The following is a 27,078-nucleotide window of genomic DNA, read 5'->3' on the forward strand; positions in this document are numbered from 1 at the left end:
ACTTGATTATGCTTTATTAGCAGGTTATTTCCGTTCCTTTCTCTTAGTTTTTAATGAGCATAGGGGAGGAAAGAGGTGACTAAAAGAATAGAAGGGGTTCAGTGCCAAAAGAACCAATGAAACTTTAATGCAGAGAAGAGCAGAAAAACACAATTTTGACTGTAATGTATGGAATTCATAGCATTCTTCTCCCACCCCCAAAGAAACCTAAGATTAAAGATTAAAGTAGATACACAGGAATCCTTCTCTTCTTTCAAGACTGAGTTGAAGCTCTACTTCTACATAAAACTTTTGCTGCAATCATCCCCCCACTTCCTTTTTTCTATTGAGTTATATTTGTTTTTTATATGTTTACAGTATATACTTAAATATGTACCTGTTGTCTCCCAGTTAGAATATGTTTCTTGAGAGAAAGGACTTTATATTTTATATATAGCATCTTGGGTAGGAGTAAATACTTTCAAATTAATTCAAGTTTTTAAAAGGTACACACACACAGGCTAAAGTCAGATTGAATACAGAAAAACTGGCAAAACTGTGTCAAAATAGAAATGATTTTACATGAATATGAAAGGATAAAGTATTACAACTGTGTTAAATACAAGAAAACATAAATGATGAAAAGTTAAGAAAGTAGAATAGAAAACAACATACATCATAATTGCAACATACATGTGAACAAACCAAGTACAATTGGATGGTGTGACATTATAATAACTAATCTTGACTCCAAAGAAGAAATGAGAAGACACTCATTCTCCATTCTTTGTAGAAGTAGGGGGCTAAGAGTATTTAATACAGCATATAAGTTTTGACTTCATATTAAAAAAAAAAAAGAAGTCTTTTTCATTCTTTGTTATAGAAGAGGATCTCTGGGAAGAAAGGAGCAGAGGGATAATGAAAAGAGTAGGTTATATAAAAATAGAAGATAGCAACTAAAAATGTAATGACACCAATCCCCAAAATTAAACGAGGCTGGTAATAGTAATACTAATAAATATGAATAGTGATAGTCAACATTTTATAACCTACTATATACCAAACACTGTACTAAGTACTTTACAAATATTATTTCAATTTATCCTCACAACAGTCCTGAGAAGTGGGTTATCTATTTCCATTTTACAGGACAGAAAATTTAGGTTAAGTGAGGATAAGTGATTTATGCAGAATCACACAACTAACAAGTGTCTGAAATCAAATTTGAACTGAGGTTTTCCTGATTCCAAGGGGAAGGGAATAGGCACTTATATAATGCTGCTATATGTCAGGTATTGCAATAAATACTGTACAATTATCTAATTTGACCCCTATGAAGTCAATGCTATTATTATTCACATTTTACAGGTGAGGAAACTAAGGCAAACAGAGGTTGGGTTATTGGTGGGTTTTTTTTGGAAGAGGCTACATAGATAGGGAATTATCATAGGCTTGAGAACAGGTCTCTCTGACTCTAAGCTCAGTGCTCTGTCCACAAAGCCACTAAAACCTTATCTAAAAATTATGCTACCTAAGCTTATAAATTATAGACAATAAAAAGGTAGTTTAATTTAAAAGATCTACATTATGGACAAGAAGAAGAATAAAGAAGAGATGGGACTACTCCTTGAGGTTAATGGTAATGAGAAAGTCTACTTCAACTGTTTCTTCCAATTAATAATCTTTTGATTGGGACACAAAAATTATTGCAAATAAGGAATGTGAATAAGGGATATATTCAGGCAATACATAGCTGTCCTCAATGAGTTCTAATTAGTTGGTCTAGACAAACAATACCTTATAGTATTGAAAGAAATAGCAGATAGAATCTGAGAGTCAAGACGGTGGAGTAAGCAAGATATTGCCTGAACTCAACCAAATTCACCAATAACTGTAACACCAGACCTTCAAAATGAAAAGCAGAACCAACAAAAAGATGGGATGATTTTCCATGCTCAAAACAACTTGGAAGGTCAGAAGGAAAGCTCTACTTCACTTGGTGAAACGGAGAACACAATTCAAAGCAGGGAACATCCAGACAAGCTCCAGTGTAGGTCCGTGAAGAAGGCCCTGAAATTCCAGTGTAGCAGTGAGAGGGTAGCTCTACCCTCTCTGCGATCACTAGAGCAGCACCAATTAGCCAGGCCTCGTGTGGCATGTGAACAACACCAGATTAACTGCCAAGCCTTCAGTTGCAGTCACAAGAAGCATAAGTCAGTGCCCCCTCAATCCTAGGTGCAGAACTCAACTTTAAAAATAACAAAACAGACTAGAAAAATTAACAAAAAAGAAAAAAAAGAACTTGACCATAGAAAGTAATCATGCTGACAGGGAAGATCAAAACACATTCAGAAAAGAATAACAGTGCTAAAATAACTACATTCAAAATCTCAAGTAAAAAGATTAGTCTCAGATCCCCAAAAATTACTGAAAGAGCTCAAAAAGGACTTTTAAAATCTAATGAGGCAGCTAGGTGGCGCAATGGATAGAGCACCAGTCCTGAATTCCGGAGGACCTGAGTTCAAGTTTGACCTCAGATACTTAATCCCCCTTGGACAAGTCATTTAACCCTAATTGCCTCAGGGGGAAAAAAATCAACTAAGAGGTAGAAGTAAAACAAGAAATGAGAGAAATGAGAATGATATGAGAATCATGAAAAAAGACAATATTTTGATAAAGGAAAACACAAAAAAATTGGAATTACTGGGGAAAAAACCTAACTCCTTAAAAAGTAGAATTGGTCAAATAGAACAGATTAAAAAGCTAACTGAAGAAAATAACTTCTTAAAAAATAAAACTGGATAAGCAGAAGCAAATGACTACATGAGACATCAAGAATCAATCAAAATCAACAGTAAAACACACACACACACGAAAAATAAAAACTATCTTGCTGAAAAAACAACTGATCAGGAAAGCAGATCCAGAAGAGATAATTTAAGAATTACTGGAATACCTGAAAGTCATGATTTAAAAAAAAAAGACCTGGAAAGCATGCTTCAAGAAATTACCTAAGAAAACTGTTCTGGTATCCTAACATCAGAAGGTAAAATAAACACTTAAAATAATCTACCAATATCACTTCTTGAAAGAGATCGAAAAATATAGCCAAATTCCAGAATTATGAAACTCACATGTGAGCACTTAAGGAAGCAGTAGACACTAAAAGCTATTATGGATTGGGTTACATCAAATTTAGCTATTTCTTTTTTAGTGGAGGCTAACTATACTGGTTGAATGCTATAGATCTGTATATTTGCTACACAGATATGCAACAGCATAAAGCAAAGTTAGACCTATATAAAGCTGTTTGAATAACCAGACGTGGATCCATATCAACTTGAAAGGAGGTCTCTAGTGAAATCTTCCAAGAATTTATCCTTGTCATTGTACAATTTAATAACTTTATCAATAAATGACTTGAAGATAGATGATATACTTATATTTACAAATAATGAAATTTGGAAAAAAACAAGATATGAATTAGTCTATCCCCCCAAAAAGTGATAGACCAGAATAAGCCAAATCAAATAATTAACAAAGATAAATGCAAAGTTCTATACTTGAGTATCGATCTCCCAACTACAATATGGTACTGGTATCACTAGATGATAATATCTCTGAAAGGAGAATTTTAGCGAATAGCAATATCAATAGGAACCAGTAGTTTGATATGGCAGTCAAAAAAAGCTAATGAACTGAGAAGTATAGTTTCCAGAATGAGAGAAGTAGAATTTCTTAATATATTTTGACTTTGTCAGGTCACAATGGAACCCTCTAGTACTACTCATTCCATTTCAGCAAAGACTGCCTGAATCACGTCCAAAGAGGACTCCTTTTTTAAGGGGCTAAAAAACTTACTGTATGCTGACTAGGTGGGTATATTATTAGATTGAGGAAAACAAAATTTAGGGGATACATACATTTAGGGAATGTTTTCAAGTGTCCAAAGAATTGTCATGAAAGAGGGATTAATTAAGATTAGATTTGTATTTAGCAAAACAAGGCAGCTTCAGAAATAATGAGTGGAAATTTCAGCTCACCAAATTTAGACTCAATATAAGGAAAAACTTCCTAACAAATAGAACTATCCAAAAATGGAAGAAGCTGCTTAATAACCTTATTTGGGGGATTCAGGTCAGAGACTCAATGACCATTTTAGAAGATTCTTAGTTTGATCCACATTAGACTAGGAAACCTCCAAAGTCCCTGTCAAGTCTAAGACTAATGCTAACCATGGGGCAGCTAGGTGGTGCAGTGAATAGAGCACCAGCCTTGAATTCAGGAGGACTTGAGTTCAAATCTGGTCTCAGACACTTAACACTTCCTAGCTGTGTGACCCTGGGCAAGTCACTTAACCCCAGTCTCAGGCAAAAAAAAAAAAAAAAAAAGACTACTGCTAACCAAAAGTGGTGGTAGTTCTTCAGATGTTTTAGTTTCATCCAACTATTTCTGATTCCATCTGGGATTTTCTTGGAAGAAATACTAGAATGGTTCTCACTTTCCTTCTCCTATTCATTTTACAGATGAGCAAACTGAGGCAAACAAGGTTATGTACCTTGTCTAGTAGCAAACAGCTAACAAGTGTTAAAGATCAGACCTGACTTCAGGCCCGGCACTCTATCCACTGCCCCACCTAGATGCTCAATTTAGGCATAAGTAAAACAGGATGAATGAAACAGTAAAGCAAGATGTTTAAAATCTAGGTACAAGACTAGTGCAATATGTTTAACATATATTGGATTACTTGCCATCTAGGGGAGAGTATGAGGGGAAGAGAGGGAGAATAAAATTTGGAACACAAGGTTTTGAAAAGATGAATGTTGAAAACTATCTATGCATATGTTTTGAAAATAAAAAGTTTAAAAAAACTAGTAATTATTTCACATTCTTATGTTATTTCATCTATTCACCACCTAGTTTCTATTTCCTTTCCCCATAATGATAACTATTAATCTTTCAAATACCTTCCCCTCCTTTGGCAACACAATAGCTTAAGTTTTTTTTTTTCCTCCCATAGTTTTCCAGATCAATGTAGCTATCTACTATTAATAAAGGAAAGAATAACAAAAGCAAATTTTTATATCTAGTCACCATAAACAGTCTTTGAATTCTTCTCTTACTGGGGAGAGTTTTATTTCATTACAATTTACAACACTACAACTAAAACCTTTTATTATCTTTACTATTAGATTTCTATAGCAGAACACTATCTCATGAACACATTTATCTGTGATATCTAACAAAAGATTTAGATTTCCTTAATCTTTTATTTAAAAAAGATCACATATTATACTTACCAGAATAAGTAACTGCAGTGGTACTATAAGTAGCACTCTGGGTATAGGATGGCACTACAGTAGCTGCAGCTGCTACTGGTTGTACAGTGGATGACACAGGATATATGGAGAAAGTAGTTGTTGCTGGACTTGGTGTGGCTGGTTTTATGGCTGTCACTTGCCGAGTTTGCTGGGCTTGAGTATACTGAGTTGCACCTTGGCTATAGCCTGCTTTAGGAGCTAAACAGAAGGAGAAACGGGGATGTTAGATAATTAGAAGAAGAAAACAAATAATTTTAAAAACACTTTTATCAATATAGTTATGAATTATATAATTATAATCACTGTAACTGTGAAAACATGAGCATGCTCAATAATTAAAAGATCTTATGTTAGTTACCACAAGAGGCAGTCATTTCACCATCTAAATACTAATAAAAAATAAGTGAAAAGGCTAATGCAATATTAGGCTGAGTTAGGAGAATGTCCAGAACAAAGGAAATTACAGCCCTACTATATATACTCTGAATCATAAGTACTATTCAAAGAACATTTTAAGAAGAACACTTTGGCAAACTGCTATGAGTATGGAATAAAGTAACTAGGATGGTGAAGAAGCAAATAACAATGTTAAGAGTAGGTTGAAGCACCTACAGTATTTACTTCAGAAAAAAAACTTAAAGGTTACATTACAGGTTTGTCTATGTATCTGAAAGGCTATCGTGTAGAAAGGGAATTAAGGTTTGATTTGCCAGATGTCTAAGAGAACTGGGAAAGAATAGAAGTTGCATAAAGTAGTGTTAGGTTCTATTTCTGTGAAAAAAGTTCTAACCACTATAGTTATTTCAAAAGTTTAATGGGCTTTACTCCAGAAGTAAAGAACTCAGCCTCAAAAAAGATCACTAAGCAAAGTTTGAGATACACTTATTGGGGATTTCTATTCCAAGTACAAGTTGGTTTAGATAGCATGGCTAGTCTCTAGTAACCCATACTGTAATTCCACAGCCATAGAGATATTCTTATTAGAAACAGTATCATTTTGCAAAAGAAGATTTTAGCAAAATAAAAGTTAACCAAAATGTTTTTAAAGCCAGAAACCAAATTTCTATATATTTAGACAAATATTACTTCCCAGTTTCCAGAAAGGCACACTCATTTAGAGAAAGTTAGTTTCTGCTGTGGACAATAACGTAAACCACTAGAATTATGTTTGCAATTTGAGTAAAACTGTGTTGGGAAGGAAAAAAATAACTTTAAATATGAGATCCATAAAATAGGAACTAACAAAAAATTGCCAAAAGGGTCCCTAAATGACTAATCATAGTAGCAGCTAATATTTCAGCTGTTATTCTCATATATTTATTTTCAACAAGGAAAAAGAGCATGGCTAAAAATCAAAGCCAAGGTCTCCGTTATCTTAGATATTTCCAGAGGGGATATAAGTCATATTTGAAGTTGCCAATTTAGACCCTCAAGTCATGTCTTTTGTGATAACATTTCAAAATAAGTAAGCTTCATGAAATTCAAAATCAAACCTTTTCACAGATAAAGTTGGAGTTCCCAACAAATTATACAGAGTACAATGCTTTACACATTGAATAAGTTATCTGAACACAACCCACCTGTCTGGTAGTAGGATTCAGCAACAGAAGGCTGAGGCTGAGCAGCAGCAGCTACAGCAGCGGCAGTTGCTGTTGGTTGTTGATAGTACTGCTTACTGTCATAAGCTACAGCTGGGGCAGTAGATCTCACATATGAGTATGAGTCCTTTAAAAATGTAAAAAATGAATTTAAGAAAATCTTGTTGCAAGTAAATACTCAAAAAAAATGGTGACAAGTAAGGGACAAAGTTTACAAGAAAATATTGATGAAAGAAAAGAAAATGAGTATAAAAGGAAGCTTATATATAACACCATGAAACTGAATTCGGCATTAAATTCATCAATATTGGACCTCTCCATGAAGATTTGGTCCGAGAAAAAACAAAATGACTACAAGTCAAATTTTACTATCCAATACACATGAATTAATACTTAAAAATTCTTTGAGATTCTTATTACAGCTATTTTTGGCAAAGTTTCTTTTGTGATTTTTTTTCTTAATTTTGTATTGGGGCATATCGAGACTACAGCTTCCTAAAGTAAAAATAAACAAAATCTGTGCATGGAAATGAAAAATTAGTCATTAAAAATATACTTTCAAATACTTGAGTGCAGATATAATGGATGATTTACATATTTCTTGTAGCATACTTCAAAAAGAAGTAGGAAAGGTCTCAATGAGAGATCGAAATTATCCAAGATATGGAAAATTAAGTTTATCAGAAGAAATTCCAGACATTTTGGCTTGGTTATGTTAAACAGAAGGCTAAATGGCAACCTAGTGTTTGTTTTCATATACATAAAAGATTTTTACTTACTGTTCCTTATGTACACATAAAACAACGTCTTTAAATTAAAGCAGAAGAGGTTTTTACAAAACCTCTTCAATGGCTTCCTGGGTTTATATCCCTAATGATTTTTAAGAAAATAATAGTCCCTGGAGCTTAACTAGTTGTCCTATTAAAGACCCTTTCCAATTCTTCTTGTCCAATATTCAAAAGCATGAGTTTTCTTACCTGGTAATTCTGTGTAGTGGCTGGAGGTGGTGGAGGTGGAGCTTCTTGTTGCCTCTGGGTATAACCATAGTCTGTTGCTGTATGAGCGGTGGGGTAACCTCCATAAGCAGCAGCTGTTGCAGCAGCTGCAACAGCTACTGGAGCAGGCCTGGCAACTGCAACTGTGGCGGCTGCTGGTGCATAGGCAGCAGTAACTGTATGAGCAGCTACTGGAGCCTGATGGACAGTGTAGCTAGCAACTGTAGTTGGATGAGAGTAGGCTACACCCGAAGCTGGCTGCTGGCTATGTTACAGAATGGAAAAATAAATTTAATACCATTTAATATTAATTCTTCACCTCAACATATTTAAATAAAACAGTAGCATGAATCATATAAAGTATAGAAATGTGGTATTATACTATAAAATACTACATATTGTTCTAGAACCTTTAACCCAAGTTCAATTCATATGATATATTAAGAAACAGCTGCTTCTGATAATGGAGTGAGAAAATCTATACTAAGAAATTAGGATTAACAAATGCAACGTATAGAAGAAATCTGAGGTTGAAAATACTTTTCCTGGCTATATAATAAAAAGCTCTACTAATCTTAAAGGCATAAAAATTAAAACAAAATATTTAATATTGTAGGTAGTTTCGTCGTTTTTCAGCAATGTTTCTTCTGTACTGCTTTATGATATGGTGGTTCAGATAGATTAAGATTATTGATATTGTTTCTAAACTTCCATTTCTCCTTCCAATATTCATTGTAGTCTATATCACAGCAAGGTCCTGAGCTGGAACTAGTTTATTGGTCCTGGGGCAAGAAGGAGGTTAAGAAGAAAGCAGAATGGAAACAGTGGGAATAAGGCACAGTCAATTTGAACCAAGCTACTTCTAGTTCGGATTTTTTTTAAAAATATTTTTGTCTCTGGCCCTAGCCTTATATGATCTAGATAGCCTGGAGAATTAGATGGGATAGATTTTGCTGTATCTTGAGCTACAATACATTAGAACACTAAAATAACCAAAACAAAACACCTTCCTCTGCTCACTTTGACAGGGTTCTCCAACTCTATACTAGTCTAAGAACAATCTGAAGTCTTCTCCAACATCATTAAATTGGGAGTGGGACTACTAGCATAATTCAGTCAGATACCTACAATAGTGGAGTGTTTAGGACTCATTTCCCATGACAAACTTCTTTTACTGAGAGACTAACATCTTTATCCATCAATTTAAAATATCTATACCATTACTGACTTTTACTAGCTTTTGCTAAGTCCAATGAACAAAATGTACTCCAGTCTATATTACTATTCTTATGCTAAATTATTTAAAACTAGGTATTTTCACTGATTATAGTATTAGCTTGAATCCCATTAAAAAACAAACAAAAAAAAAAAACAAATAAAGCTTATGATATTCACAATAATCTTACTGACAGAAGGCCTTTAGTTTTTGGTCAATTCTAATAGCTTTCCCCCTTATGTCAAGGCTGATTCCACCTCTCAAGAGACTTCAACTAAAAGAGAAAGCCATGATTGGTAGTCAACTCTTTAAATATGTGAAAACCTATCATATCCCCTCCCCAAATCAACTTTTTTTTTTTGTTCCAGTTAAATATTACCAGCTACTTTAATCAATTCTCATTTAGTACATTTATCAGTGCTTAAGCTATTCTAGTTACTTTCCTCTAGACACACTTTATCTATATACTTTTATCTCATCAGTCCCTGATACTATAAAATACTACCTAGCCACTCCTCTGTCATCTTGTACTTGAATTTGATTTTTTTCAGAACCTAATTTAATTCAATTAACTTTTATTAAGACCTATCATGTGTTGAGTTCAAATCTGGCCTCAGACACTTAATACTTCCTAGATGTGTGGTCCTGGGCAAGTCACTTAATCCCAATTGCCTAGGGGGAGGGGGAAAAAGATCTACCATATGTTAGGCATCATGCTAAGTACAGGGAATATAAAGACAACCAAATGTGAGATTTTACAAATTAGTCTTGTTTAAATTAATCTACTGGTTTTGACTCTGAAATAATTTTGATCCTGACTCCATCATCTAAAATGTCAATATGTTGGTTATTCCTCTCAACTGTGTTATGTACAAATCTGATAAAAATGCCAACTAATACTTTTCCCCAAGGCAATAATAATGCTAGCACAGTGCCATGCTCAGATTCCATTCAAGACTCCTTCAAAGTTGACATCTAGCAGTCAATGACTCCCTTATGAGTCAAGCTATTATACCATTTCCAAAAACAGCAAACTGCATTTGTGCCACATTTTTATCTTACCCATAAGTATAAAAGATTTGCCATATGCTTTGCTAAAATCTAAGCAAACTATTCCTACAATTTCTTGCTAGTCTAAAATGAGATTAATCCAGATGGTCTCTTCATATCCACACTATTCTGGCTTTTTATGATCAAAGACTTTTCTACATATTCATTTTGCATCCCTGTAATGCAGATTTTCTAGAACTTTGCCAGAAATCAAACTCAAGTTTGCTGGCAGATTCACTCTTCCCTTTAAAAAAAATTATTTGCCAGTTCTGCAGCACTTTCTCTCATCACATTCTTTTTAAGATCAGTAAAAGTAGCTCAAAGACACCTACCAGTTCTTTAAGTACCTTGGATATGAACTCATTGAGGGCACACAGGTCCCATCTACAGAACACTATCCATGGCTAGCTTTAGCTATCCTTTCATTTAACCCTTTCATCTTCATTGGGTCTTAACCATTCCTTAGTTCTCTTTTTTCCCTAAATGTAGTTTAAAAAAACTCCCACAAAAATTCTTTGTTGTCCTTACCTTTTACTCTTTAACCTCAGCTAATTTTGAGTCTATACTTAAGATATTCAACAGCCAATTATAAAATAAATTGTCATTATAAATAACAAGATAAGAAGAAGAATGGCAAGGATGGAAAGACCCTAGACTGGGACTCCTACACCTATCAACAACCTCCTTTCAAACCTATGAATCTAGCTTTAAATCTTACTGCTGGCTTCAGTCAATTCAACTCATTCCCAGTTCTGGGCCTCACTTTCAGCCTCCTCTATATTCTGGCTGTAGTCCATATTCCACTAAGCTTACTTACAAATGTCCTATACTGCTGGTCCGTCCCATGAACCAATTTTCTTTGGAAAGCTAACATTTGTGTATTGTAGTGAGTTAGGCAGCTACTACACCAGGAAATGATACATATCTATTGTTGCTAAGAAACTTTTTATTCCTAAAATGGCAGAAGGAAAACACTTAATTTTTCCTTACAAATACATTATGTCCATAACATCCCAAGTTTTTTATCCTGAGAATTTAGCTATTTATATTTATGGGGAAATAAGCTGAATTCTAACTGCATAAGTTTTAGAATATAATTAATTTCTTAGGCTCATGAATGATCCTTTAACTAACAAAATATAGTTCCAGGCTTATTTCACATTACTTCCCTTTACCCATATTCCAAGCAAATTGGACTCCATATTCTCTGAACTGACATTCTACATCCAATCTCCAACATTCATATGAACTATTTTTTATTCCTGTAGTACAATTTCATCTTAAAAGTCTTTTATCTTTTGGCAAGGCTGATACCTCATACCTCTTCCTAAATGCCTTCCTTAAATACTCTTCTCCTTTTTAGTACAATCTCCATCCTGGAAGTACTTTGACTTGACACATAAATACCTACTTCAAAGCCAAAGTAAAATGTAAGCTCTTTGATGGTAAGGCCCAATTATTTTTGTCTTAATTATGTCCACCTGATACAGACTTCCCATTAGATTATTACAACTGAATTAATTTGTCATCTTCAAATTCTTATCTGCCAATTCCCTGAAGCCTACAAATATATCCAGATCTCTTCTAGCTTTATAAAATCCTCACTTAATCCAATTTCTTCTCCCAACATCTATCTCTCCTTATCCTGTTCACAGACACACTCTCAGAAAGACTGTCTTTATCCCAAGAGCATAATTATGCACTTACTTTGTCTCATTTCTCAACACCTTGAAATGTAGCTTCAACTCCACTCAATGGAACTCTTCTCTCCATAATTAACAATATTTTAATTAGATCTAATGGCTTTTTCTTATTCATCCTTTGTTAATATTTGACACTGCTAACCTACCTTCTCCCTCCAGAAGTTTTTCCCCGGTTTACCAAACAATTGAACTCAGTCCCTGCTTTTGAGTTAAAGCAGATATTCTCAATGATTTCATTAACTCCCATGAGTTTAATTATGCCTATGCATGAAACTCCCAAAATCTACAAATACATCTCTATTCTCTTTTTTGAACTCCAGTTTTACACTATTAATGGCTTATTGGATATATCCAAATGTGTATCTCAGAAACATCTTAGATTCAACTAGTCCAAAGGCTACTTAATCCCATCCTTCTTCCTAACTTTATTTCTATGAGTCGCACTATCTTTGCACTATCCAAGGTTCACAATTTTATCGTCTTTGAATCCGTCACTATCTCTTTCCCTCTCATAGCCACCACTAATTCAAACTGTCATAACCTCTCCTAAACTACTGCAATTGTAAACTAATTGGGCTGTCTAATTTTTTTTTTTTTTTGCTGAGGCAATTGGGTTTAAGTGACTTGACCAGGGTCACACAGTTAGGAAGTGTCATGTGTCTGAGACCAGATTTGAACTCAGGTCCTCCTGATTTCAGGGCTGATGTTCTATCCACTTCACCACCTAGCTGCCTGGACTGTCTTTCTAATCATATTCTACATAGGTGTTAAATCATTTCGTAAAGCACAGGTCTGCTGCCACTCCCGTGCTCCAATGGCTCTCACTTGCCTTACAATCAAATAACACCTCCCCCCCCTTGCATCAAGCAAGAGTCCTTACTTAATTTAAGCATATCTTTCCAAAATTATTATATATAGTCCAGCTAAAATAGAATCTATGGCTTTGCTCAGGCTCCACTTCTCAAAGTTCAGCCCAAGTATTATGTGAGAATTTAACTAGTCTTGCTGGCTTACATTATTAACTCCAGCTCTTTGGATTTTGGGGTAATATGTATTTTGTTTCTATTTATATAGTATGTATAGTGCATATGATTTTGTTTCTATTTATGTTCTACATGAAGCTGCTTTTTGTGTTCACATCATCAGCAACTATGATAATGCTTGGTGCAGTGATTAATAAATGCTTGTTAATTGACTGTAACTAAATTAAAATCATTATTTCAATAATGGGAAAAATCACAAATTATATAGTTAAGCATAGTTAAAAGTTGGACTTTTAATTTTAGTGAAATAGGGAACTCTGAAGGAATGCTTACCCATTTTCTTCAAAACTTACATCTTAAGAGTTTTGGAGAGCTGCCAAGACCCTAAGCTCTAAAGTAATAAAAAGGAAGTAACCTCTTCAGGATCATTATGCCAATGTTTCAAAGACAATATTTAAAACTAGGTCTTCTTAAACTCTCTATCAACTATGGTACAGCTTCTAATTTAATGTCTGTTTTAATTATTTGTAGCATAATTCTATGGTACAGGCCAACTTTTTAAAAACTAAAACACAAAATGTGAGCTGAATATATTATTTTCTCAGGTAAATTCAAAAAGATCAGACTTTCACCATTTACCTCAGGTCCATTATAATTCTAGCTTGTTTCAAGAAAAAACACATTTTTCTTACTCAGAAAACAATTAATTGAATTTATTTCTTCACAGTCTACAACAGTGGTGTCAAATTCAAATAGAATTGGGGACCACTAAACTATACATAACAATATCTAGTCCTCATACTGATTTAGAAACTCACATATTCATTAATTTCCCAGCTGCATTTTTATCTGGCTTTGGATCACACTGAAAAGTATTGTGGGTCATAATGTTGATACCTCTGGTACACAAAATAAAAGTTATCCTGTGATTGAGCTTCTCCAAAGTCAGGATTATCCTCCACAGAAAAGCCTATCAGTACCATCATCCAATCTATAGTCATAGTTTTCCATTTTAGTAAGATCAAGAAGACTAACACAGCCTTTGAAAATTTTAAGTCACCTTCACGAAGCACCAGTGTAGAATTTTAAAGTAGGTTGACCTTTTCTATATTTAAATAAAAACTCAAATGAATAAGGAAAGCTATTTAAATCAAATATGTAGATCAGTAATTTTAGAATTCAAAAAAATTACTCCTAACTTCCTGGCCTTAAAAGTTCAATGTTCCATCAACTATAATCTTGTAACTATTTAATCTCTAATCTCAACCTCTCAAAATTGATTACATCATACAACATATGAGAAGACTTTAAATTTAAAGTAAATATGAAATGAATCTTTAAATTTTATTTGGTCTCTACAAAGTGACTTATGTGGCATGAGACTAAGAAACATAGTCAGACATATACAATATACATCCAGTCTTTTATTCTCCCACTTAACTGTGGTATCAAAGGACAATTTGGGAATAACCACAGAAGGTGCATTACTGATGATTAAAATGTTCCTAATTGCCTGTTATGATTAGCATCCATGAATTCATCTAAAATCTTCTGGAAACTATATCAACTACTATAGTAAAACAAATAGAAGTTTGCTATGACTATTTTTACTTTAATGGGCTGACTGAAGATTGAAAAACAGGTTTACCTGCTTCTTAAAGAAAATATTTCTTCAAATAAAAAATTTAATTGGCAATAGATCATACCAACCAAGCTCTCAAAACAATGTATATTTAACATATTATTAACTTCATTTTTGTGAAACTATATTTAGCATTTCTCAAAAGTACAGAGCTCTCTTAAAAGTCTTGCATTACTCAGAATTCCACTTTGTAGATCATTTGTAAGGCCAGTAAATTTCCATCAACATGATTTCCCAAACCAGTTCACCTGGCTTTGTCAAATTTCAAAGTTAATGATCAAGTTTACAGAACTATCTTACTCACATTACTCTTATTCTTTATAGTTAAAAACCCTTACATCATCTTTAAAAAAAAAAAAAAAAAAAAAAAAAAAGCCTATTCACTAATCACAATTGAACTCACTGAATCTTAGTAATTCAAAGAGAAAAGTTGAAGCACATTTTGTCCTTTACAGATATCTTAAGAATCAAGAAATGTCACTTTCAACTGGCTAGACTGGACTTCAAGTGATGACTACAAAAACAAAAGAAAACAAAATCTGCTTAAGGTAAAAAGTCATAATGTTTCATTATGGTCCAATGAGAGCACATTCTAAGAAATGCACAGTTAAAATTCCTACCAAGAGATAATTTTAAAAACAGTTTTCTTGAACATATGCATTTGAAAAAACAATACTATTCATACTAAATTATGTGTGTGAGACAAAAGAACAGGCAGGATTTGTGTTAAAATTAGAAAAGAACTTAGAGATCATTTAGTCCAAATCTCCAATTTTCTAAATAAGGAAACTGAGGGCCAAAGATTGCAAATGACCTCTCTCATGATTCTTCAAGAATAAGTAGAAGAGATAGGATTTGATACCAGGCCATTATGCTATCAGTGAAAAGTAAAATGCTGGTCCTGATTAAGGGCTAAAATTAAAGTTGATTTCCCCCCCTACTTTAAAACTATCCTTTTCTATATATAGGATTGTGTCTTCTGGTTATCTAAACTTCTAGAACACTTTATACCTTTTGAGTGTTTTCCAAAACCCATTATTATAAACAAATTGCTTGTATAACAAAAAAGATTTTCACTTCACAGCGAGATGTGTTCCTTATAACTATAAATTCATTCACAAAGAAAACTACTACTCTATGAAAGATGTATGTTTTCTTTTCTTTTTATTATTAAAGCTTTTTATTTTCAAAACATATGAAAAGATAATTTTTCAACATTGGTCCTTGCATAGCTTTGTGTCCAAATTTTCCCCTCCTTCCCCCTACCCACTGCCCTAGATGGGCAAGTAATCAAATATGTGTGATTACATATAAAATATGTTAAATCTAATATATGTAAACATGTTTGTACAATTAGAAAGATGTATGTTTTCATGGGAATAATGACTACATCTGTGATTTCCATGGCACAAGGATTACCAGAGTAAGCAAATTCTCTCTTATAAATCAAATCAAGTGTGCATCTTTAAGGCAATTTAAGTGTCAGGGATTTGCCTAACCTATTCAAGTCAAACTCAAAAAGTAATTATAATATTTATCAAATATTTTTCTAATTAACATTTTAATCTGGTTCAAATCACACTCTCATTTGGCTGTGTTGCCAGTTACGTTTGCTACGTCTGACAACTCTAACGTGGACAACTGAGAAGTTGTCCACTGAGAAGTTAAGTTGCTAGCCCACACTTACAAAACCAGTATATCAAAGGGGAAATCTGAATGCAGGTCTTCCCGTTTTCAAGGATAGCTTTCTATCCACTATTCAAAGCTATTTATTTCTCTGTATATTTTTTTTGATTTTTAAAAAATTGTTTATTTTTTCAATTAAGAATTATTTTTGTTAATCTATCCTTTTCACTACACTCCCCCAATTCAATTGAGTATTGCCATCTTAAAAAACTGGAAGGAAAAAAAAGGCTTAATGTATAGCTACATAATCCTGTAAAGTATATGTCCACAGTAGCCTAGCCAACTCTAAAATCATATTTTTCTCTCTGCATTTTAAGCTCATAACACAAGTGAGTTGTTGTTTTAGCTTCATTCTTTTCAATTGGTAGTTTATCACTGTCTTTATGAATTGTAAAGTTTTTCAAAGTTGTTTTTCCTCAATGATTACAATTCCATTTCTTTATCATTTCATAATTTCATATGGCAAAATAATATTCTTTACATTGATATATCAACAATTTGTTCAGACATTCTCCAAAAGAAAGGAAACTCCTTTCTAATTTATGGCTTTGAAAGAGATACTATAAGCAAGACTCTTCGGGATAAGGATAAGTTAAGCATTTTGGGATGGACAGAAGCTGAGGAAAGTCCACTTCTCAAAAGTCAGAATTTCCTAAAAGGAACTGTCGTCTTGGTGATTTTGCCCACCATCCACTCTTACACCTTGATAACTGTATAAATATGTGTACATATATAGGATTTAACATGCATTTTAACATATTTAACATGTATTGGACTACCTAGTCCAGCTAGTAGGGAGGGAGGAGGTGGAAGGAGAGGAAAGTTTGGAACAAAGGGCTTTGCATGATTCATTCTTACAAATTTGAATTAGTTCCTTATATATCTTGGATATAAGATCTTTTATCATGCTTTTACAAAGATTTTCCCTCAATACGTTTCCCTTCTCATTTTTACTACATTAGATTTGTTTGTACAATAGTTTTTAAATTTTATATAAATTGTCCGTCTTCTCTCATGTGATCTTTTTTATCAAATGTAATGAACTCTTCTTCCCCATGACCTCTTTTATTTTGGTCATACATGCATTGGTGTATAATGTGAAATACTGATCTACATTTAATTTCTAGCAGACTGCCATTCAAGTTTTCTCAGTATTTTTGTCATAGTCCTCATATATTTTTTAAAGGCTTAAAAATAACAAATGTGAATGTAAAGGAATTTCTACTCAAAAGTTGGTTTTTAATGTTAGAAAGGGGAAAAAATAATCTAAAAGTCACAGGATTTTAGTGTTGGATTGGACCTCAATAATCATTTGTTCAACTTACACCTGAACAGAAGCTTCAATCAATGTGGCCAACCAGCCTCTGTCCAAAAAATTTCAATGAGGAACACCCTTCTCCCTACAATCCCAAGATGAATAATTCAGTTTGCTGGTTGCCAAGTTTTTCCTAATAAGCCCAAGGTAGCCTTCAGCTTTTGTCAATCACTCCTGCTCTTGCAGCCAATAAAACCCCACCTTCAATTCCTCTTTCAAAGTAGAGTCCTTTGATTACTTGGAAGAAAGTTATACTATCTTCCCTGAAGTCTTCTCTTTTTCACACTAAGCAACTCCAGTCTACTCATTCACTTTCCTGATTATGTACTCAAGGTATTTAATTGTCTTGATTGTACTCCTCTAGATGTTCTTCAGCTCATTAGTGTTCTTTTAAAATTTGGTCCTCAGATCTGAATATGATCTATTAGAAAAGATCTTATTCGGGATGAAAAATGTCATCTGCATCCAGAAAGAAAACTAAGGTAAATGAATGTGGACCGAAACATATCATTTTCACCTTTTTTTTTTTTTTTGGGTCTGCTCTCTTTCTTGTGGGTTTTCCCCTTGTGGTCTGATTTTTCTTCTACAACATGACAAATATGAAAATATGTTTAAAAGGATTGCATATCAAACCTATATCAAATTGCTTGCTACCTAGGGGAAGGGGAAATTAAGGAAGGGAGAAAAATTTGGAACAGTCTGACAAAAACAAATGTTGGAAATTATCTTTGCATGTATTTAGAAAAATAAAATACTACTGAGGAAAAAAAAAAAGTGGTCTGATCTATGGTCTCCCTTAAAGGATATATTATTACTTTTGTATTCCTATAAATTATGAGTCTATAAATGCTACTCCAAGATTTGACTTTGGAAACTGCCATCGTGAACAGCTGATTTATACTGGATCTATGATATACTAAAAACTGTGGAATCCTTTTCACTAAAAATACTATTTAACTATGGCTTCTCCCAAACCTAAACTTGGCAAGTTTACTTATTCCTACTGAATTTCAGCTTACAAGATTTAGCCTAAAGCTCTAGCCCAGGTTTTTACCTCAAGTATATGAATTTGTTTTGCTTTTTAAAATATACTGATAACTGAATTTCAATGTAATTGGTTTCCTTTGTAGTTAATATGTATTTTAAAATATTGCTTTGAGGAGGAGTTCATAGGTTTCACCAGACTTCAGGATGGGTTCATATGACTCAAAAAGAAGTTAAGAACTCTTCTAGACTGTCAAAATCTTTTTGGATCTTGACTGTTGTGCTCTTGTGTCTTCTTCAGAACTCTATCTCTTACAAACTTGATAAGCATGTCATCTAGGCCTTTATTAAGTCATGAATAGGGCAGCTAGGTAGTGCAATGGTTAGAACACCAGCCCTGAAATCAGGACTTTAGACACTTAACATTTCCTAGCTGTGTGACCCTGGGCAAGAAAAAAAAAAGTGATGAATAAATATTAAAAGAGCAGAAAACAAAGCGCAAGTCCCTGAAACACTCGAATGAAAATCTTCTGTCAAGTTAATACAGAACATTAATGACTACTTTTGAGTTCAATCAATTCTAAAACTAATTTTATGTCATTGATTCATCTTTTTCCATGAGAAGAATATTTTCCATAAGAATACATTTGCTTTGCATAAAACCTTACGAAAAACCCTATATCCATAGCATTTTCACATCTTCTAATTTAATAACTCTGTTAAAACATTAAACAAAGTTAATCTAGCACAACCTGTTCTTGACAAAGCCATGCTGATTTTCTGTAACCAACACTTCATTTTCCAGTTTTTTACCAACCATTTCTTTAATAATCTATTGTAGAATTTTCCCAAGAATCACAATCAAGTTCATTAGTGTAGAGTTTTTTAGATTCTGACTATTCCCTTTTTTAAAAATTTGGGATATTTTTTTTTTTCTTCAGTCCTTGGGTTTCTTCTCCTGTCCTCCATGATTCTTTCATATGACTGATGATGGCAACATCAGCAAAAACATGCAACAATTTTTCCTAATATGTGAGGATGTGACATAGCTTAACAAATTGGTTTAATTATTACAAAAATAGAAGATGTGAATAAGCACACACACACGTGTGTGTGTGTATATATATGTATATATGTATACATATATATATATACACACACACATACACACACACGTGTGTGTTTATGCACATCAAGGATTGTTTTTAATGTTAAAACAAAAATAGGTGTGACAAATAGAATAAAATTTTCCCTCTCCAGAAATGTCCAACTGCGTACTAAATATTTCCACTTATATTCCACAGGCACCTCAAAATTAATATGTTCCAAACAAAATTTATCTTTACTCCTTTGCCTCTCTCTCCTCCTAAATTCATTGTTTCTGTTGAGGGTAATATGATTCTTTAAGTTATCCAGAATGTAAAATATAGGTCACCCAACTTCACCCTCCTCACAACCAGTAACCAACTCTTATCAATTCCACTTTCTAAACATTTCTCATTTTCACACCTTTTTCACTAACACCAAAAGTCTGGGCCTTAATCACCTCTCCTCAGAACTATTCAATAGCTTAACTGGTCCCCCTACCTCCAGCATCTTTACTCTTCGTAGAACTGCATGCTGTTAATTATAAAGCACAAGTCTGACCAAGTCAAATCTCTATTCAGTGAGTCCCCAGTGTTTAGGATAACAATCACTTTGTATGACAGATAAGGTTCTTAATACTCGGGTTCTGGCCTAACTTTGCAGGCTACTTATCTATTATTCTCTTCCTCACACTCTTAAGCTCCAGACAAGCTTCCTTTACTTGTTGTTCCAAGAATGACATTACATCTTCTACCTCTAAGCCTGAAAAGTTTATCCCTTGGGCCAGGAATGCTTTCCCCATCCTTACTCTCCACCCTTAGAACTCAACTCCTTGGTCTTGTCAAGGCTTAGTTCAAATGCTATATCCTTTCTTGATTCTTCTAGTTATTAGTAATTACCTTCCCCTCAACTGTTGTTACTAAATACATATTTTGCACATACCGTGTATTTTACTTTTCTGTAACCATGTGTTCCCCTCACCCCTAAAAGAAAATTCTTCAGACCATTTTTATGCCCATTGTTAAGTGCAAAAACATAAATGTCTGATCGATAGATCTTCTGACATTGAACCAAAAAAAAAAAAAAATTAAGTGTAAGAGTAGGATCCTCAAATTTGCCTGAAATTGAGGAAAATTTTTAAACATTCTGGATCTCATGAAAAAATGAGAACATAGTTTCAAAAATTTAACATTACTTTGTAGATAAATCCATTTAGTAGCTGGTTAAGCTTCCATTTCCAGTAAGTACATTTCAAGACAGTAAGAACTCAAATCTATATAGGTTTTATACACACACACACACACACACACAGTTATACCTATATTGGAGGTTCCAAAAGCTATAGAAGTTTAAAATAGCACTAAAATTTTAAAGACCCCCATATTTTTACTTTGCTAAATTCAAGATCCTTCAAGATAATAGCACACATAGATGTCCCATGTTTCTACATAAAATGTGTAAATGCTCAATGTAACTCTTAAGGAATATATGAATAGTTTAGTTTTTCCTCCATGATCTGATCTTGTTGGACAAGGGGTAAATGTATGAACATCTATTTTCTTAGTCTCATAATCACTCTTAATGAAAGTATGGCATTAATGTCAGGGAAGACTAATTGCTAAATGTATTAACTGTGATTTGTACAATTAAGCCAAATTAATCCTCCTGTTTTGTTTCTAAGAGATTGTCAAGGAAATTACTATATAAAAATGCATTTTATTTACTGTGTAATTTAGAAATACTTGTGAAATACAAGCAATTTTCCTTTTATGCAATATCAGTGTATTTACAATTAAAAAGGACCTGTAATTCAATCCCCATTATTTTACAAATTAGGTAAAATGAAGTCTGGAGAAATCAAGTGACTAAGATCATACACACAAGTGGCAAAATTGAGATTTGAATCTAGGTCTGACTAAATTTAGCACACTTTCCTTTGCATCTTGTAGCTTCCCAGATTGTGAGATTAAAAAGACAAGCTGTCTTAACTATTTTTGATAACGTGAACAAACATTAAGTACAATTTAAGGTACTATTTTTGTGACATATTCATGAACTTAATATGTAAAATGGTCAGTAAATTTTAATCACATATTTTTAATTATTCAAGGTTATAAAAATATATTCCATAGAAGGTTCTCCACAGAATTAGCCTAATATCTTAGGAGTTCCAAGCTAGCAAACATATTCAAAAATAAATAATAGCTAAGTACATCCTAAGTGAATTTTCTTCCCATACTGCAAATTTCTACTTCAAAACTTTTTAGAAATTTTTTTTAAATTGCTCTCTTATCCAATCAAATGTATCAATTAACAACTAGAATTCCAATAGAATTAGCATCTAATGAGATAAGACACCAGAAAAATGGCCTTTTCCTATATAAAAGCAGTAAAAGAGCCATATCCTTTTTTTTTTTAAAGAACACTCAGTACTTGGCAGTTTGATTTACTGCCACTGATTTTGATCTGAAACCTCTTTTGTAGTTAAGAACAGGGAAGTTCCAAATACCTCTTAAAAATTTCCATCCAAGCAATATCCCGGTTCTCAACAATTATATCAAATGCAATTTTTGCTAGTTTTTAAACACTGATGGCACAAAAAAAGCCAAACAAACAAAAAAACAACTTGCTATCGTGTAACATGTTTGAGTTTTTGCTTTTTTCTTTTTTAATTTCCTTCCACTCCTCAGATACTGGTTAGGTAAAGAGACTAACACAATGATATGAGCATTTAGAGTGTTTGACAAGTATTTACATTTTATTAGGTTTGTTAAAAACTGAATCTTGGTAGATCTAGCTCTCTTAGTGAGGCCCTTCCTCTATCAAAGCAAACACTATCAACTTCAAATCTTAGAGACTTGCTCAGGATTATGCAAGCAATAGGTGTCATACTAGAAACTCAGGTATTCTTGACTTCCTGGCCAACTCTCCAACTATTACACCATGCTGTCTCTCTAATTGCTTATATTTAAAATAGCTATTTTTGAGTTTATCTGGAAAAAAAATTAAAGAAAAAACTGCCTTTTTTCTGTAGCTAGTGATGAAATGGGATTTCAAAAATATTTTAAAGACAAGCTTTAAAAAGAAGTTTTAAGATTACTTCAAAGGTAAAGAAGAAAATCAATGATAAGATAAAAAATATGCAAAGGATAGGACAAAATTTAGAAACCAATATGTTTTGCTAGGAGAGTTCCCAATACCAATGAAACCATAGGTTGAATCTCTATCCCTCAGTTATTTTACATTAAGACCTATTCATCTATTTTCTCCCTGAGGCAGATGCCAAAATTCCCTTATTTGTAGGTGCTGAAACCTTAAAACGATCTTCCTAAAATAATAAAGAATGATAGATATATCAATGACTCAGAACTATAATGTTTGCACTAGACATGTTTCATAAGATGGTAAGACAATAACACTAAGGAAGATTCTTATTTTATCTGCAAACACACATCCTGTAATACAGGTACCTTATACATTTAGTGGGATCTGATACCTTCTGTCTATGTACTTTTTAGGATAACTTCTTTGGTCTTAGATAAATTGAAGCCTAAATGTCTCACTGTAGAACTTAATAGTCTTACTATTTTTTATTCCTGAGACTTAAGTTGACCACCAAAGTAGTTTCCAAAGAAGGGGAAAAAATTCACCAGAAAAACTCACCCCCACCCTGACCCCCCAACACCACAACAGGATGGCAAGGCAAGGGGAAGATGGGGAGAGGATGAAAGCAGAGAGGTAGGTACTGTTCTAAGGGAAATTCAAAAGACTTATTCTTTTCCCATTCCTTAAAAGGCTGGTAGGTGATCTGGCTCACTTCCCAAGGTTCCTTAGCCCAAAGTCCTCTCGACTTGAAGAAGAGGGGATAGAGAAGAGATAAAGGGGAAAAAGAGGAAGGGATGGAGAGAAGGTAATAGAAGGAAAGAAGAGGGGAAAGAAGGATGAGGAATAGAGGAAGAGATAAAGAGAAAGAATGGGGAAAGGGAGAGGGGGAAATGGAAGAAATGGGAAAAGAAGGGATGAAAAAGAGAAAAGGGGAGAGGAGGAAGAACAAGGAAGAGAAGAAAGGAATGGAAGCAGGGAAAAGGAGCAGAGAAAGAGTGAAGAAGAAAAGAGAGGTGAGGAGGGGGTGGAGAAGAGGAAGTGAAGGAGATGGAGTTAAGGAGATAGAATGAAGGGATGAGAGGGAAGGTGGGGTTGGAGAGGAAGCAAAGAGAATGGAGAGGAAGGGGTGAGAGGAAAAGAGGGGATGGAAAGGAAGAAGAGAAGGCATAGAGAGGAAGGAGTTAAGAGAAGGGATGGAAAAGAAGAGGTGAAGAGGAGAAAGAATAGAGAGGAAGGGGTGACGAGGAAAGAGATGGAGAGGAAGGGATGAAGAGAAGAAATGGAGAGGAAGAGGAGAAGGCATGGAGGTGACGAGAAGAGAGGATAGAGAGGAAGAAAAGTAAGGATAGAGAGGAAAGGGTGAAGAGGAAAAGGAATGGAGAAACAGGAATGGGGAGGAAATGGTGAAGAGTAGAGGGCATGGGGAGGAAGGGGTAAAGAGAAGAGGGGGAGGAGGGGAGAAAGGAAAGAGGAGGAGGAGGAGGGAGAGGAGAAGAGGAGGAGCAGAGGAGAGGATGCAGAGGAAGAGGAGGAGAGAGGGGAGGAAGCTGAGAGAGGAGGCGGAGGAGGAGACTAGCGACAGGAGGGGTCTGCGGGCGCTTCCTCTCCGGGTGCCGGGCCGCCCGTCGCTCGTCGGCTCCGCACTCCGGCCCAGGCCGCGGGAGGCCATCTTAGTTTATGGGCCTGCAGCTCAGTTCTCCGCCTCCCCCGGGGCCTCTTTCGCCCCGGGGTCTACCCGAGCCCTGAGAGGGCGGGGGGGGGGGGGGTAGGGGCGGCGGATGGAGGCCTGGGCCGGCGGTCGCTCTCCCTCCTCCTCCTCCCCCTCCTCCTCGGGCTCGGTCGGGAGGGGCGTGGGGGTCGGGAGGGGTAGGCTCGGACAAGGGCGCAGCACGACTAGGGGGCCGTTACCTATACTGGGCCGCAGCCGCCGCCGCCGCCGCCCCGCTGTGGGTGAATCCAAAGTAGTTGCCGGTCGCCATTTTGGCATCTTCCCCCAGCCGGCTGGGCACTGCGGCGGGCGCCGCGGAGAGTCGGGTCCCATGGCGGGAGGAGGGAGACACGGAGGGGCGCACACACCGGACAGGGTAGGGAGGAGGGAGCGGAGAGGAGGGGGTAGAGAGAGAGAGAGAGAGAGACACGCTGGGTGAGAAGCCGCCCTCGCCCGCGGGGCCCAGGCCGCCGCCGCAGCAGCCGCCGCCTCCTCCTCCCTCCTCCCGCCTCACACACACCCCGAGGCCTCCTCCCCTCCCCGCCTCCCCACCCCCCCCTCACCTCGCCATCCCCGTCAGAAGGGCTAGGGGCGACAGGGGCTCACGGTGGGGGTAAATTATACTCACCATAGGTGAAGGAAACTACAGGGCATATGGGAATCATGGGCTCGGGCTGCTGCTGCTGAACTCTGAACTCTCACCCGCTGCCTCCCCTCCTCTACCCGGCTCCTCCTCGGCGGAGAACAGACCCGCCGCTGCTCTCACTGCGCAGGCGCTACCGGTCGTGGGCACCCTGGGAGATGTAGTCCACTCCACCTCCTCTCTCTGCCTCTCCGTTTTCCTCCTCCTCCTCTTCTTCCTCCTCCTGGCAATCCCTCCTCCTCCTTTTCTCCCTTCCTCCCTCCTCTTCTTCCTCCTGCTTCTCTTCTTTACCTTCCTCCCCTTATTCCTCTTTTTCTCTCCTCCTTCTCCTTTCCCTTGCTGCTTCTCTCCCTTCTCTATCTTCCTCCTCTTACTCTTCCTTTTTTCTCCTTCCTCCTCTTCTTCCTCCTCCTCTTCCTTCCTCCTTTACTCCCCCTCCGCTTTCGTCCTTCCCCTTACTCCTCCTTCTCCCCTTACTCCTCCTCCCCTTACTCTCCCTTCTCTCCTTACGCTCCCTTCTCCCCCTCCTCTACCCCCCCCCCTTTTCCTACTCTTGAAGTATCCTCGCTTATTTTCACTTTCGGCTTATCTTCTTTCACTCCTCTCTTTTTTCCGCTCTTCCTCTCTGCATCTTTCTTGTCGGTTCAGTTTCAGCGGTTCTTTAACTGGGGAATTAGGAATTGGACGTTTTTCTAACCTCTATTAGAGACTGAAGGGAGAGAAGAGTGGGAGAAGTGGTATGAAACTAAAACCCTTCCAAAAATAACCGAAACGTTGTTCTGTCTTAGCGTTCCGGGCCCCCCCCCCATCACGCCCACAGCCACCCACACCTACACCCACCCGCCGTGCGGCCCCAGAAATCCCACAGATCTCGTACATATCCCCTGCTCTGCTCCTAACCATTTTAGCATTCCCACTGCCTTAACTTGTTTACTTCTCTTCTTCCCCCCCTGGTGGTCTCCTTTCCCGAATACCTGTTTTTAGTAACCTTTCATACTTATCCATCTCCCTCCTTACCTCTTCCAGCACTTCTTTAACCTCCTTTCCTCTCTTGTCCTAACTTCCTACTGAGATGGTTAAAGAGTTGGTTGTGTGAAGCAGACTCTACCCCTAATATTTGCAAACAAAATAGCACAAGATCTTCACTACCCATGCCAGTCCAGGAAGACTGTCCGAGTTGCTTTTTTTTTTTCTTTTTTAAACCACTTCTCATGACCCTCAAAAGTAGAAATCTGAGAGTCCCTAACATCCCACTCAATATGTGCTCCAAAGATATTTATTTCTTCCATTTTCAGAAAGATAAAATGTAGAAAGTTAATTCCTTTTTTGTGCTCTTAGAGAATGAATAGCATTGTATTCCAGATTCCTAATGTTGCCCAAAGCAAAGGTTATCGGTGTTCAGTGAAAGCATGTTGTTCTTTTGTTCCTGTAAATAGAATAACTCCCACAATAGGATATTACAATTGTACTTTTTTTTTTTTTTTTTTTAAGAAATTTCGATGAGTCTGGAATTTTGATGAGCTGTTTTCAGGGCACAGACTGACTGGGGTTTGATATTGCAAATAGTTACAAGGCAAAGAAAAGTTGTACAGTTGTTAATCACCTGTCTAATATAGAGGCTTGTAGCATCAATTTTGTGTTTGGTTTCCGGTGGGAATGTGGCTCACTCCTCACGGAGAGCAAGTGAACCAGGAAGGCAAAAATGTGGGAGGGGCTTGTCCATTTAGGTCCCTTCTCTAGGATGTGATATAAATGCTAGGAGATTCACTACAAAGTACTAGAATGAATTTTCCAGAAGTGAGACAGCCCATAGGAAGTGCCCTAGCTCGTCTCTGATTGAAAGTTCATTTGATGATGGACAGAAATAACTACACCCAGAGAAGGAACACTGGGAAGTGAATGTAAATTGTTAGCACTAATATCTGTCTGCCCAGGTTGCATGTACCTTCGGATTCTAATGTTTATTGTGCAACAAGAAAATGATATTCACACACATATATTGTATCTAGGTTATATTGTGACACATGTAAAATGTATGGGATTGCCTGTCATCGGGGGGAGGGA

At 35.9% G+C, this 27,078-nt stretch overlaps 1 protein-coding gene across 1 annotated transcript in view; it reads right to left on the reverse strand.

The window, feature by feature from the left end:
* Positions 1-25,155, reverse strand: part of ZFR (zinc finger RNA binding protein) — a 66,409-nt gene extending 41,254 nt beyond the window's left edge. Inside the window, 5 exon segments of the mRNA XM_074279486.1 lie at positions 5,280-5,498; positions 6,881-7,025; positions 7,876-8,158; positions 24,572-24,671; positions 25,000-25,155. Of these exon segments, the coding sequence (XP_074135587.1) occupies positions 5,280-5,498; positions 6,881-7,025; positions 7,876-8,158; positions 24,572-24,671; positions 25,000-25,036 (784 nt within the window). The 5' untranslated portion in view covers positions 25,037-25,155.
* Between the last annotated feature and the right edge of the window lie 1,923 nt (positions 25,156-27,078).

The sequence above is a fragment of the Sminthopsis crassicaudata genome, chromosome 1, assembly GCF_048593235.1.
Source record: "Sminthopsis crassicaudata isolate SCR6 chromosome 1, ASM4859323v1, whole genome shotgun sequence".
Taxonomy (NCBI): domain Eukaryota; kingdom Metazoa; phylum Chordata; class Mammalia; order Dasyuromorphia; family Dasyuridae; genus Sminthopsis; species Sminthopsis crassicaudata.